The sequence below is a fragment of the Epinephelus lanceolatus genome, chromosome 5 (genome assembly GCF_041903045.1).
Source record: "Epinephelus lanceolatus isolate andai-2023 chromosome 5, ASM4190304v1, whole genome shotgun sequence".
NCBI lineage: Eukaryota > Metazoa > Chordata > Actinopteri > Perciformes > Serranidae > Epinephelus > Epinephelus lanceolatus.
The window spans coordinates 42,834,369-42,848,870 of record NC_135738.1 but is presented as its reverse complement, the minus strand read 5'-3'; the positions used below and the strand labels follow the sequence as shown (position 1 = coordinate 42,848,870).

Sequence of the window (14,502 nt, the reverse complement as noted above, 5' to 3'; positions counted from 1 at the left end):
AGAAGGACGAAATGTGGAAGGAAATAGTGGTGGAGTTGCAGGTGCCAGGTGAGAAACCTGGCAGCTAGCAAACACACACAGACACAATGCAGTATGTAGTGCCCACAAAACTTAAAAAACACACCTACTTACATGGTGCAAAGACAACTTACAGTAGTTAACAATGGTAACAACAAAGTTAAAGGGGGTTTTCAACTCTAAATGGAGAGCTTACTAACTGGGGCAACTTTGCTAACTCCCAACAGACCCGAGTGGTGCACAGTGTGGTTAACCGAAGAGCAGCAAAATGTGGGTCCACATATTTCAGGCTCCCATTTACTGCCTGCAGAACAGCTTAAGACTTTTTACTTGATGATATCGAAAGTTTGAGACTTACTTCTCTGGTTTGTGACTTTGAGAGAAAGTACCTGATGTTAACAAATATTGATTAAACTTTATTAGGCCATAGAAATAACATATTGGAATTCTGCATTTAGGTGGTGTTCTCTATTAAGTATCTCGATTTAAAGGGCAACTGATCCAGTTTACTTTACATACAATTCAGCGGCTAGCAGAGGTTTTTCAATGGGCCAACACCTGGGTTGGGTTCCCAAACCATCTTCAGACTGAGGTCCACCTTAGTCCATTCATTAGCCTGACTGAGATGACCTTAGTGCTGACATTTTGGGAACCCAACTGAGAATATGAACATTGCAAGAAGCAAGATGTAAAGAGTGCAGAACCCATCAGTAATCCTCTCTATCAGCAGGAGATCAGCTGGGTTATACATTCTTTAACTCCCAACAAAACTGCGCACAAGCATTATGTAACACATTAGCACTGCAGCTACGACGTTAGGCTACTACACTAAAAGAAAAGTGACAGGACTAAAGCAGCAGAGGTGTGTGTGTGCACGTGTGTGAGAGGGGGGTGTTGGCGTTAAAACAGCAGAGGTGTGGCACGTCCGAGTCGGCGATAACAAGGTTACCTGGGCTCTCGTCCAATCAGCCTGAGGTACAGATCATAGAGGAAGGCCGGAGCCTTGTGGCTCACGGCGATCCAGTACTGATTGATTAGGTGATTGGTTGTGAGATTAACATTGGGCCGACGGAAGGCCTGCTCAAGGGGGTTCCTCTTGAATGTGGATATTACATGGTACTCTAAGAAACAGAAGGTTGTTCAACACAAGTCATCAATCAGCAGTTCAATACATTTTTTTAAGTCTAACTGAAAGCTTTGGTAAATAAACCTTTCAAACTTGTCAAACCTTTTCAAAAAATAATGAAATCACCTCATCTGATAGCTGATGTATTTTACCTTGATTTATTACAGATAACCCAAATGATAGTATGATTCCCTGTGTGTGAGTGAACGTTTAATTGTATCAGAAGACAACACCATCACATGATGTACCTCACAAGAGGATGCAATACTTCCACTAAGATACAAAATAAATCCAATACGGAACTACCACGGAAATGCAGCTTAAATATATCAATACTGCTATGATGTTTTCAAAAAATACTTGAGCTTCACAAAGGCATTTGTTATTTGGCAAAACAATTTCACCAATGCTGTTGAAGAAATTTTTATCATGTAACATGATTTTCCTCAGCAGATGGAGCCCAGTTATCATGAAACTGTATAAGTTCAAGTTAGGGCTGGGCCTGTACAAACATTTTCAAACTGGTTAAATATTAAGTCCAACAATGGACTGGACAGGTATACCTAATTTTACCTGGTGTCGAACTTGACTCAGCAGCCGCTCCTGGATGGAACATGACACACTGTCCAAAAAGCAAGCGAGTGTCCGGCTATCGCCTTGCATCACATAACATCAGAGCTCCCTGTTGATACTGAATCCGTTAAATATGTACTTCTGTTATGTCACGTAAACAAACCAGCTAGTGGTCAGCTGTGTGCTTTAGATCAGACTGGAGACATAACCACCTAAAAGATGGTTGGGTAGCCTACTAGTTATCTTTTTTAACATTTGTACTTTTTAAGGAGGAAACCTTTTTTAGTGTTGTGATATTTCCTAAAGTATCTCTGGCAAAGAAGGTTGTTAGTAGCGATGGTCATTTACCAGAAACTTATAGCTTCAGATCCTCCTCCAGCCAGCTGCCACCTAATTAAGGTATTTGTGCAAAATAAGGAGGTATTGTATAGATAACTTGTACAGATAAATCAAATCTAAAATGTTGCCATATTGACGCACTTTTAGTTTTCTTGAGAGACTAACACGTCTACTCTTTTCACCCCCCTCCCCAAAAACCACGAACTTTTTAGTAAACAACCACTGCTCAAGAATTATAATTATTATAATAATTACTGCTTAAAGAATTGTCTTTGAACATGTACTGGGCAAACTCCATCTGCTGTAGAAAATTGTGTGTTAAGACAGAGCCTCTGTAGAACAGAGTCTCCAGAACAGCTACTAAAATGAACCTGGTGAGACTGTTATGCTAACTACAGTTTTCAAGGTCATGAACGAACTTGAGCCTTTTAATAAATGCCATTTGAGATTTACTGTATTGGATAGCAAGGTATTCTTGTTATCCTTTCCAACCCCTCAATGTAACAATGTTTAATAAAACAGGACTGCACAGCAGAGTACAACTTTCAACTGATGTAGTAAGTGTTCGAAAAATTAATCAGTCCCGCCTAAACAAAATGTGTTTTTATCCTAAATCCAGTATGACATCTCCAAAGTTCATTCTTCCTGCAATCATTTCAAAGGATGCAAACCATGACTGATTCCAATAAATGATGTAAAGGGTACCTGACTTTCATGGTGTATAAGTTGTACAAAACAATTTATGACAGCACTACAGTTTTTAAACAAACCGGTGGGTCTATATTACTATTCTTAGGGTCAAGGACTGAATATCAATCATACGTAATATTACTAAAGGACAAGAAATGTGATTGGTTCTATGCCTATAGGAAATGTCAATAACCACCTTCAATATGTGCACCAATGTGTACCTTCTGTTTAAGGGTGGGGTTCATTCTCAGAAAAAAACAATGCTCCAACTACAAACCAGGATCCTTTAGGACATCTAGTTTGGGTGTGGCAGGCAGTGGATCAGATTACAGTCAGAGTATGTCATTAGATGCCATGTTAAAACATACAAGCTGAAGCATCCATTGTCAGGGGCCTTTACAGAGGCTGTGCTTAGGCAAGATAAAAGAGGCATCATACCAACTTCCCCCCAATGAAACGGGTTGATCCCACCAGTCGTACAGTTGTAAACCAGGATGTTTTTAGACCTGTAATAAAAGAGAGAATAGTAAATCCACTGAATGTTACTTTCAAAAGTAGCATCAAAATTTAATATAACTTGACCAGACGATTTCTGTGAGAAGAAATGATCAAGTGCTTGTGACTCTCAAACCTGTTGTGTGTCTGTGATCCAGTGTACCAAGCTGCAGCCAGTGTGGCGTTGATGACCACGTCCACAGGCACCAGGTCAGCCACAGCATCATTAGATGCTCTCATTGTGCGCAGAATCCCCTTACCAGCCTGCAGGAGGTGAAAGACAGAATGTTAAAAGAATGTTTCAGAGCCTTCAGATTAAGACTAAACTATAACATGTCAAGATTACAAGTACCTATACATTGTAGTCAGTGAACTTCAAGTGCTAAAATAATGGCACAGTTCAACAACAATTCACTTCCCATTTATTTCTACGTACAAAACACATTGCCTTCTGATCATAAATTGACCCACCGCTTTCACTTTGCACATACTTCAATCTGATTAAAATTTGACATGTGAAATCCCGGAGCTCTCCAATGCCCAGCCACTTTGAAGGAGGAGGGAGGATTGATCTCTCACTCAGGAAATACTGTTTGTTTTTATTCTGGTTTTATAACTGCACTGTGGCATAATGTGAGAAGCAGATTAAATATAAAAAAATAAAAGCTGTTTGGCTGCAGTGAGTGTAACAACAGTGACAGAGGTTAATGACAGTGAAAATGTTTGACAAAAAGCTGGATAATCTTTGTGGACTGCCATTGTTAGTTTGCTAGCTCCAGTGTTTATGTTTACAACCATACCCACACCATTTCCTGTCCCTCCTGTTTTTATAGTCACACCACAAGTACATTTATCACTGCATATTGGTCAGAGGGTCAGGGTATAAGTTAAATTATATGAGGCAGCACTTTATAATGCTTCATGGAAATGTAAAATAGACAAACAAAAAAGTTTCCCATACAGAAAGGGATTATTTTTCATTAAGAAAAAAAAAAAAACAGGTTTGTTTAATCTGTTAGACCTGTTAATTAGAGACTTTAAATGGTGATTATGTGAATATAGCATATAGCAGAATATAGCTCTTGTCTTCAATTTGTCATTCTAAAGACTTTCAAGATGCAGTAGGGAAGCCTCTTCAGGATTTTGGCGGCAGCTGCATTTGTTGCGGCTACAGTTTACACCCATGTCTGTAAAAAAAAGAATAGATGCCACACGCACGCATGAGCGCGCGCACACACACACACACACACACACACACACACACACACACACACACACACACAGAGCACAGAATATCTATATAATGAGCACAGTTTCAAGATTAGCGCCACTAATTAAGTATGTGACCAAATGTCTCCCCTTCTGTTCCTGAGTTATGGTGTAGAGTAACGGCCAGAAAAGTACTGTTGCAGAACATTAAATCATCCATCCATCCATCCATCCATCCATCCATCCATTTTCATCCACTTATCCAAGACCGGGTCGTGGGGGCAGCAGGCTGAGTAAAGTACCCCAGACATCCTTCTCCCTAGCAACACTTTCCAGCTCCTCCTGGGGGACCCCAGGGTATTCCCGGGCCAGATGAGATATGTAATCCCTCCAGCATGTTCTAGATCTGTCCAGGGTCTCCTACCAGTGGGACGTGCCTGGTACACCTCCAGCAGGAGGCGCCCAGTACGCATCCTGATATGATGCCTGAAACACCTCAATTGACCCCTTTCAATGCGAAGGAGCAGCGGCTCTGCTCTGAGCTCCCTCCGGATGTCCGAGCTCCTCACCCTATCTCTAAGGCTGAGCCCAGACACCCCATGAAGGAAACTCATTTCGGCTGCTTGTATCATTCTTTTGGTCACTACCCAGAGCTCGTGACCACATGCGACTGTTGGGATGTAGATGGACCACTAAATCGAAAGCTTTGCCTTCCGGCTTAGCTCCCTCTTTACCACTACGGACCGGCGCAGTGCCTGCATCACTGCAAAAGCTGCCGATCCATCTCATGCTCCATTCTACCCTAACTTGTGAACAAGACCCTGAGATATTTGAACTCCCTTGCTTGAGGAAGTAACTCTCCCCCAGCCCAGAGAAGGCAATCCACCTGTTTCTGGCAGAGAACCATGGCCTCAGATTTGAAGGTACTGATACTCATTCCGACTGCTTCACACTCGGCTGCAAACAACCCCAGTGCATGCTGGAGGTCACGGTGTGATGAAGCCAACAGAGCCACATCATCTGCAAAAGCAGAGATGCAATTCTAATGTTCCCAAACCTGACCCCTTACTCTCCCCAGCCTCCCTTCGAGATCCTGTTCATGAAAATCACAAACAGCATCAGTAACAAGGGACAACCCTGGTGGAGGCCAACACCCACCGAGAACGTGTTTGAATTTACACCAAGTATGTAGAGACAGCTCTCACTTTGGTAATACAGGGAACGGATGGCTCATAGCAGTGAGCCCCATACCCTGTACTCCCGCAGTATTCCCCATAAGAACCCCTGAGGGACACGGTCGTAAGCCTTCTCCAAGTCCACAAAGCACATGTAGACTGGATCGGCAAACTCCCACGACCCCTCCAGCAACCTCGCAAGGGTAAAGAGCTGGTCTACTGTTCCACGGCCAGAGCAGAAATCCGCATTGCTCCTCCTGAATCCAAGGTTCAACAATCGGTCGGAGCCTCCCATCCAGCACCCTGGAGTAAACTTTACTCGGGAGGCTGAGCAGTGTAATACCCCGATAGCTGGAGCACACCCTCCGGTCCCCTTTTTTGAAAATGGGAACCACCACCCTGGTTTGCCACTCTGCCGGCACCGTACCCGACCTCCCATGACTGAAGAGGCACGTCAGCCAAGACAGCCCAACAGTGTCTAGAGCCTTCAGCATCTCAGGGCGAATCTCATCCACACCTGGCACCTTGTCGCTGGGGTGCCTTTTAACTACCTCAGCAACCTCTGCCAGAGATATGGGCAAGTCTTCAGACTCTGCCCCCTCCCCGGTGGACGTGATGGCTGGGGTTCAGGAGGTCCTCAATGTGCTCCTTCCACCGCCCAACAATGTCCCCAGTTCGGGTCAACAGTTCTCCTTCTCTGCTGAGCACAGCCTGACACAAGCCCCGCTTTACCCTCCCATAGGCTTCTAATGGTCTGCCAGAACTTCCTTGAGGCCAACCGAAAGTCCTTCTCCATAGCCTCCCCGAACCCCTCCCACATCCGGGTTTTTGCTTCAGCCCTTCTGGCCAACCGGTACCTGTCTGCTGCTTCAGGAGACCCCAATCACCAAATTTTTATCAGATCATTCTTGAGCCCAAGTGGACCTTTCGCCAAGTTTGTGGAAACTCCCCTGAGGCCTTCTTGAGAGATTGCATTCATGAGATTGAGACAGACACAAGGTCAATGGGACCTTGACCTTTGACCATCAAAGTCTAATCAGTTCGTTGTTAAGTCCAAGTTTACTTTTGTGCCAAATCTGAAGAAGTTCTCTTAAGGTGTTCTTGAGATGCGTATGAACGGACAACCCGAAATCATGAGACTCTCTGGCCACAATCCAAAGTATCGCCATATAATAGACATTGCTTTTTTTTTTTTGCCGCCAACTCAGCCTGTTCATGGTCGTGCTCATGCTCTTCTTCAGCGTATATGTTGGTCACTGCTGCACACCGGGTGGTCACCTGATCATACGTGCTGCACACACCAGGATAGCTTGTGGGCGTGATGTCAACAAACTCCACACACTCTAGGAGAGGCAGTCTTGTTCACAGGCACACACGTTAACATTTACTTACATTAAATCGCAAATCACAGCCTTTTATGTGGTTATGTAATCACAAAGCCTGACATCGCGATTGTGATTAGATTAATCGTGCAGCACTACTTTCAATGCAGCTCAGCTAATCATGATCAAGGACTGGAACTGTCCATTTTAGAATACATGTGTGTGTCGGTCTGTATACAGACCGACACACTACTTTTTTTTTTCAGTACTTACTGCAATGAATATTCCACTCGGCCCGTTGAAGTTATCAATCCAACCCTGGAAGAGCAGTCAGAGGAAAGAAGAATAAAATTAGTACTGAACCAAGGTGATTAATTGACAGATAACAGTTATTTTTTTTTCTTGATAAACATCTGACTTTTTGATAACTGACTAGTAGCTTTGCTGGTTATATTCACTTAAATGCTAGAAGCCGCTTACTTCTCTTCACTTCATATAGTAATAGATTTAATATATTGTTTTTTTTTAATGAAAAAATACTCAATTTCAATACGCTTTAGTTACTATCAGTACAAGGGATCATATAGATAGATGCAACCCCAAATGCTTATAAACATAGACACACTTTCATGTGAGTGATTCTGTCTGAAAACTGAAGTCTCTTTCAGACATTCAGACAGGAGCTGTCTTTGTCAAGTTCTCAAATTTTCTTAAACCAGAAATGCAACAGTTCCTCTGCTTTCCACAGTGATTGGCTGGGAGCAAAGGTGTGCAGAAACTTCTTTTACTCCACATTCCTCACATTCCTAACATGTTCACTGCTGAACTGCTCTGAACGCCTCTGTGTTGGCAGCAGAGAGGGGCTGAGGGCTTTCAGAGAAGAAACAGACTTCAAGAGCACCTGGCACTCATCTGGAGTCCACTACCTCTCACCTGTGAGCACTCGGTAATTTGTCGTTGTTTGCTCTAAGAAACAGAGGGAGTTTGACAGATATCTGGGTGGAACAGCCGTAACAGATCTGTGGCGATCGATGGACTTTCTTCAGAGTTTTGAGGTTGCTTTAATGCTACCTATTAAAGCAACATTTTATTTTCTGTAAAGTGGAGGAAATCATTGTTTTAAGAAATCAATAAATTATCTCCTTGTTCACCATGACAACCAGCTTCTTACCCTATGATCAAAAGGCAGCAGCTCCAACATGTATGTGCAGTTTGACTTTTTCCACATGAACTTGTTCTAAGAAAGTATATTTCTGCCTTCAACACTTTTTAACAAAAAAAAAAAAAAAAAATCCTACGGTATGATTCAGCAGCCTGCCCCATATTTTAAAAACAGTACTAACCTAGAAAGCGCCATGATTTGTGCTGTACTTTGCTCTTTCTGGTACCATTTCAACCGCATCCAAAATAAATCTGGAGTACATTGGAGAAATTCTATTCAACATTGATTCTGTCCCTGGCACAGGGTTACAAAATCATGAAAAAGCAATGCAACACTACTAGCCTGAATCACTTACTGGGAAGGGCTCTTTCCAGCTGGCTCCAACTATTGAAGGTCTGACTATGGCTACATTGAGGTCTCCAGCCTCCTGCTGCACCAAATATTCAGCCAAGGCTTTGGTGTAGGTGTAGGTGTTGGGACGCTCCCCGATCAGCTTGGGAGTCAGAGCAGACACCAGCTCGTCATCCATCCAGCTGGACCAATAAAAAAAAGAAACAATGTTAGTCTTATATTTGCTACATTTATTTAATCACTGACAGTACTAATTCAAAGCAATAAAAATGTTTCTTCAATCCTGTGAAATAAATTAAACCAGCCATGCTTGCTGCTCTTTGAGGCTGTACTTGGGCACAGCATGCCAATATGCTCACTATGACAACAGCAAAATGCTACAGGTATTATACGTACACCAATCAGCTAAAACCACTGGCGGGTGAAGGGAATAACAATGATCATCTTGTTACAGTGCAATGTTCTGTTGGGAAATCTTTGGTCCTAGCATTCATGTTGATGTCTCTTTATACACTCCACCCACCCTAACACTGTTGCAGACTAAGTACCCCAGCACTCCTCGATGGCAGTGGCTTCCCAGCAGGGCAATACACTACGCCACACCGCAAAAACTGTTCAGGAATGGCCCAACCTTCCCTCCAAATTCCCCAAATCCCAATCTGATCGAACATTCCTAGAACATGCCAATGCCCCAGAGGTTCCTCCAATCTACTGTGGGGCCTCCTTGAATCAGACTTGGCTCTGACCTGTCAAGGCATGGACACAGGACCTCTGGGGGTGTCCTGTGGTGTCTGGCACCAGGGCGTTGGCAGAGGATCCTTTAAGTCAACACCTTGAGCTACTTGTCCCGTTCCTCGGGCCATTCCTGCACAGCTTTTGTGGAGTGTCAGTCTGCACCACCCTGAATTTAGAATCTACACTCCAGAGTTGGGTCGATTTCCAGTTTTTCCAGTCCGGTCAAGCATTAAAACCTATTTGCTTTTGCGCAAATTGGCTGAACCGGCATTTGTAATTATGACACTTTCTGGCAAATTAATAAATAGCCTACATCAGCAACCAGACCTCATTGTGTCACAGCGCTAAATGCAGCTAGTATCGCATTATTAATAAGCAACTAGTCCATACCCATTGGTAGCTTTGCCACCTTCTACCTATGCCAATCCTCAATGCCTATGTGCAGTTTCACATAGATTGACCACGTCAGTGAGTAGAAAAACGTGGGACAGACAGAATGACACACTGACAGTTTCCGTGATTATGTACAGCATACCATATCATGACTTAGTCATACCAAAAATTTGAAACCCCCCCACCCACCCCCCCCCCAAAACATTCGGCCACAGGGGGAGCCACAGCGATTGGTCGCATTTTAGCCATTTTTAAGCATTTTTCTGTCGTTATAGCGCCACCCAGTTGCCAATTAGAGTTAAATTTCTCCAGTCACCTTGAGGCGTCCTGTTCTACACCAAGTTTAGTAAAAATCGATATGGCGGTTAGGCCTAAATAAGAAATTAGCTCTCTAGCGCCCCTATTTTGTTTGATCGGGTCAATAATGGAGGGGTCCCCTCAGATTATGTGTAGTCATATGCCTACAAAGTTGCGTGGTGATCAGTGAAACCCTTGAGATGTTATACACCTTTATGTGATGAGCCACGCCCTCCGCAATATTCATTGTCTTATAGAAGCTCAGTTTTAGTAAGTTTTCCAACTTTTGCCAAGAGGGAACTTTAGATACTGGTCCCTAGATCATGTTCCCCGAGTTTCATGCAGATCGGTCAAACTTCCTAGGAAGAGATCGATTTTAAGTGTTTTTCAAAAAATTCAAAATGGCGGAAAATCTATGTAATTGGAAGTTATGGGTTCTTGTTGCAAATTTGTCCCTCATCAGGAGAGGCTTTTCTGTGCAAAGTTTCATGTCTCTACGACATACGGGGCATGAGATATGCCCATTCAAAGTTTGCAATTTCAATCAGCGCCTCCCTTTGGCCAATTGATGTAATATTGCTTCATTCACATCCTCCCATGACCCTCTACCACCGTGCCAAATTTCACATGGATTGACCAAGTCAGTGAGGAGAAAAACGTGGAACAGACACACAGACACACCCACAGACAGAGTTTTCGTCATTATATAGTAAGCTGTGACAATGTGATTAACATAATATTATGTTCATACACACATTAACAGAGACACTTGTGTCCGACAAGCTGTGAGCACGGGCTGGCAACATAAAGGAGATCAAATTACAGTAAAGGTGGAAGGGTAAGAGCAGCGCACATTAGTTTGTGTGTTTATTGGACATGGCAGAGTTAAGTCTCCTGAGAAAACTAAAACTTTGCCAATATGGCAACATTTTGGATTTGAAGCTGACAAAGGAGCTGTCCTAACTGGCTGCAGGTGATGCAGCGCTACTGTTGTGAGCTGAATTTTTTCGACTCCCTGTTTCTATTCATTCTTGCTGCGTGCTTTGAAATCGCCGAGATGGATGAAATGGACGACTCATGGAGGTAAAATGAGGAGATATCTATAAGATACCTCCTTACTTCACTACAAACTCAACTCACATAATGCATGATTTATGCCTCTGTCGACTTAAAAGCCTACCCCATACCCTATACCATAGCCTGACGTGCATCTCCCCAGAAATATGACTAAATGTGGTGGTGATGCAGAGCTCCTGTCTATTTTTGTAAGCTAAAACCATTTCCCTCAATGGAAACAAAGCTTTTATTTACTTTTTTACTTCACAGATAAAACAATAAATTGTGAAGACAATAAAGCCTCCACAAAATAGCATTTTAAGTCTTGTGTGCGATTTATCCTTCAGGGATTTATGCTTTGGGATTTATCCTGGCTTCATACGAGTATAGGAAATCTCTGCTTGTTGCCAAGACTAATTTATACAATGTAAAATGAAAAAAATTGTTTGGAAAATGTGTTTAGTATAAGACAGTTGTTTTGACAGTGAACTTTGTGAATTTTAATGGAGCTGAATTTTGTAATGTTACCTCTTTTAATGTTGCTGTTGTCCCTGACTTCATATTTATACAATGTAAAATGCCAAAGGCTTTTGCTAATAACATTAGCATGTTGTATTTGTGGGGAAAATGTGGCCAGAAAAAGACAGTGCATTGTCAGTGAATGTTGCGTGTTATAGTGAAGCCGATTTGTGTATTTGTGTTTGAAATCATCTCTATTATGCCATGTTTAATGTGTGTCTTGGGTGTGTTTTGAATCAACTAAACTTTACGGCACTTCACATAGACCCCGCCGCTGACTAGTGTTTTGGAGGTGTAACTGCAGAGTGACACAGACACACCACCGCAGAAGTATAAATGCTCACAACGGCGTAGGCCACATGCGTAGGCTCTAATTAGAGCTCTGATGTTACACGATGTAACGTGATCGATGGACACTCGTTTGTTGTTAGGACAACAAACTATAACAATTCGCCCACTCGGGGGCGAATTCTGAGTCAAGTGCAACACCTAGTGGGGAAATTTGGTATATCAGTGTTTGTCATCATATCAAACCAGTCTAAACCTTGCTACAATCCAAGCACAAAAAAAGACCATCACAGAACATGACATTTCAGTCCATGACTTGCTGCTCTCACATATGATCGAGTTTCACCTAGGTCTTTATTTCCCTCCAAAAAGGTCAATTTAGCTAAAATTCCACAGTCAAACCCAGCATGTTGTCTCTCTACATGCATCCACCCAAGTTCCCTCAAAACCTTGACACTACAATCCCTCAGAATCATTCCACTAATCTCTACTTACTCTGTAGGCTTCTAATGCTTTACTAATCTAGCTCAGCAGCTGAGACTGGCAGCCTCGACGACATTAGTGCTACTTAGCAGCTGTTAACTCTATGGCTAAGCTGCTATGCTTAGAGTATCACTGACATTAATCTTGATAATATACTCCTGCCTGTTTTTATGCATCAAGCAAACTGAAGAAATTAAGAATCCTTTTAAAAACCACCACAAACATAATCCCATGTTGCTGTGTACTAATGACAAAAAACACCATCCACACATCTGTATAGATAAACAAGGCCATCCACATCAACCATCACCACAACAGTTTGTTGACTGAGCAGTGCACTGTTTATTAGAAAGAAGAACTTACTCCAGAGAATCAATGAGTCTGCGGTAGTCTACAGGGGGAGGGTATACAATTTCCTCAATGAGCTCTCGGTCACAGTTAGCGTAGGCTGTGGAGACATGAATGAAGACCTCCAAGTGCTTCATTCTGTGGGCCAGAGCCAGCATCTTCTGGGTGGCCAGGACATTCAGCTGCATTGCATCTCTGAGAAGGGGAAAGGGAAGACAGAAAAGTTTGACATTTATTCAGTGGATGAAATTAACTGACCAAATGAAGCAAGTACATACGATCAGCAATGTGCAGGACGCAAAAAATGTGCCAACAAACCTTCCTAAACAAATCACATTTTCCTGCAAATAAAGTGATTTGTTGAGGGAGGTGTATCGGGTATGACGTATCCCTATGTAGCTTGCTGTCACTGCTAAGGCAAGTTAACAACAGATCATAAACTGTTACCAATCGTTCAGGATCAGGAAGAGAGACAGAGATAAAAATGGTTAACATACAAAGTGCCATTAAAGAGAAACAGGCAGGAAAGGAAAGAACATATTCCTCATCAAGAAATCAAGATCAAAAAATCCAGCAAAAGTAAACAAGACAACAAAGACAACTCACTTGAGTGGCTCATTAAAGCGGATGGTGGCAGCACAGTGGAAAACAATGTTAATGTTGTCAGCCAGGATGCTCTGATCCTCTTTACTAAGATCCAGCTCTGGCAGTGTAAGGTCACTGTTCACTGCTATGATCTTCTCTGCAAAGTCTGGCTGCTCATCTTGCAATCTTTCAAACAACTGTGTGGGGAAATGATGAAGTCAGAATGATGCCCAAGTTACAGTACATTGTAAACTATAAGTATAGTTAGAAATTGTAAAGAATACATCATTTGACTGTTAATCAGTGTGCAGTGGAATATATTTTCATCAAAGAAAAGCTTCTGTTCACTTGCTTTCTGTCGGTAGTGTTAGTGGTGTATGGCTGATGGTAGAATGCCCTACTTTTGTCTGTTCCTCCTGCAACAAGCTCTCTATATTCCTCCTCTCATCTACAGACAGTAGAAACTGCAGCCACTGACAATGTAAGCATTGCCAACATACAGCAGCCTGTTGCACCAGCTGAAGGAAAGCCTGATCCAGTGTTTCAAATGTAAATGTCAACGCTAACTGCTTCATATCAGAACAAGCTTTCATTTTATACAACTGGTTTTGTCTGTCTAACATTAACTTTAATATTTATTTAAACTGCTAATGTTATGGTTTGAAGTTTTTCACTGAGGCGAGGATGTCTGTGTCACATAAATATGGTCATAACGATTATTCAAAAAAGTCTCTGGAAAACTTGCGTGTTGGAGACAAAATTCTGCTGAGGATGACACCTAAACAGTTAAAGCTGATGTTGGTAACTCTCAGCACAATACTGAGCATGAGCGTTAATTTCATTAATGAAAACTGAGACTAAATATGTTCAGGAGATGGCACCAATGTCATTAAACACTAAGTGGAACACGTACAATATTGTTTATGAAAAAAGACAAAACTAAAATGTAAAAAATAAGGGAACACTTAATGGTCACAGTAGAACACCAAGTCAGTTAAACTTCAGGGATATCAATCTGTTCATTTAGGAAGCACAAGTGATTGTGAATCAGTTTCACCTGCTTTGGTGCAAATGAAAGTGACAACAGGTACGGTGGAGAGGCAAAGGCAAGACAACCCCCAAAAAGGGAATGGTTTTACATGTGGTGGCCACAGACAGTTGCTCTCTCCTCATCCTTCCTGACTGATTCTTCTCTAGTTTTGTGTTCTGCTAGTGTCCTTGTCACTACTGGCAACATGAGGCGGTACCTGCAGCCCAGTCAGGTTGCACAGGTAGTCCAGCTCTTCCAGGATGGCACATCCATACATGCAGTCACAAAAAGGTTTGCTGTGTCTCTCA

The 14,502-nt window shown here is 42.4% G+C and overlaps 1 protein-coding gene across 2 annotated transcripts in view; it reads right to left on the bottom strand.

Moving 5' to 3' along the window:
* Positions 1-14,502, bottom strand: part of far1 (fatty acyl CoA reductase 1) — a 46,363-nt gene that overhangs the window by 10,425 nt on the left and 21,436 nt on the right. Inside the window, exons 4-10 of one of the 2 annotated variants that reach the window (XM_033635865.2) lie at positions 13,186-13,361; positions 12,595-12,774; positions 8,465-8,642; positions 7,221-7,265; positions 3,378-3,505; positions 3,185-3,252; positions 968-1,139 (exon numbers count right to left, since the gene is read on the bottom strand). In XM_033635865.2, the coding sequence (XP_033491756.1) occupies positions 968-1,139; positions 3,185-3,252; positions 3,378-3,505; positions 7,221-7,265; positions 8,465-8,642; positions 12,595-12,774; positions 13,186-13,361 (947 nt within the window). The remainder of the gene's footprint in view (positions 1-967; positions 1,140-3,184; positions 3,253-3,377; positions 3,506-7,220; positions 7,266-8,464; positions 8,643-12,594; positions 12,775-13,185; positions 13,362-14,502) is intronic. The other variant, XM_033635866.2, reaches the window with a different exon arrangement.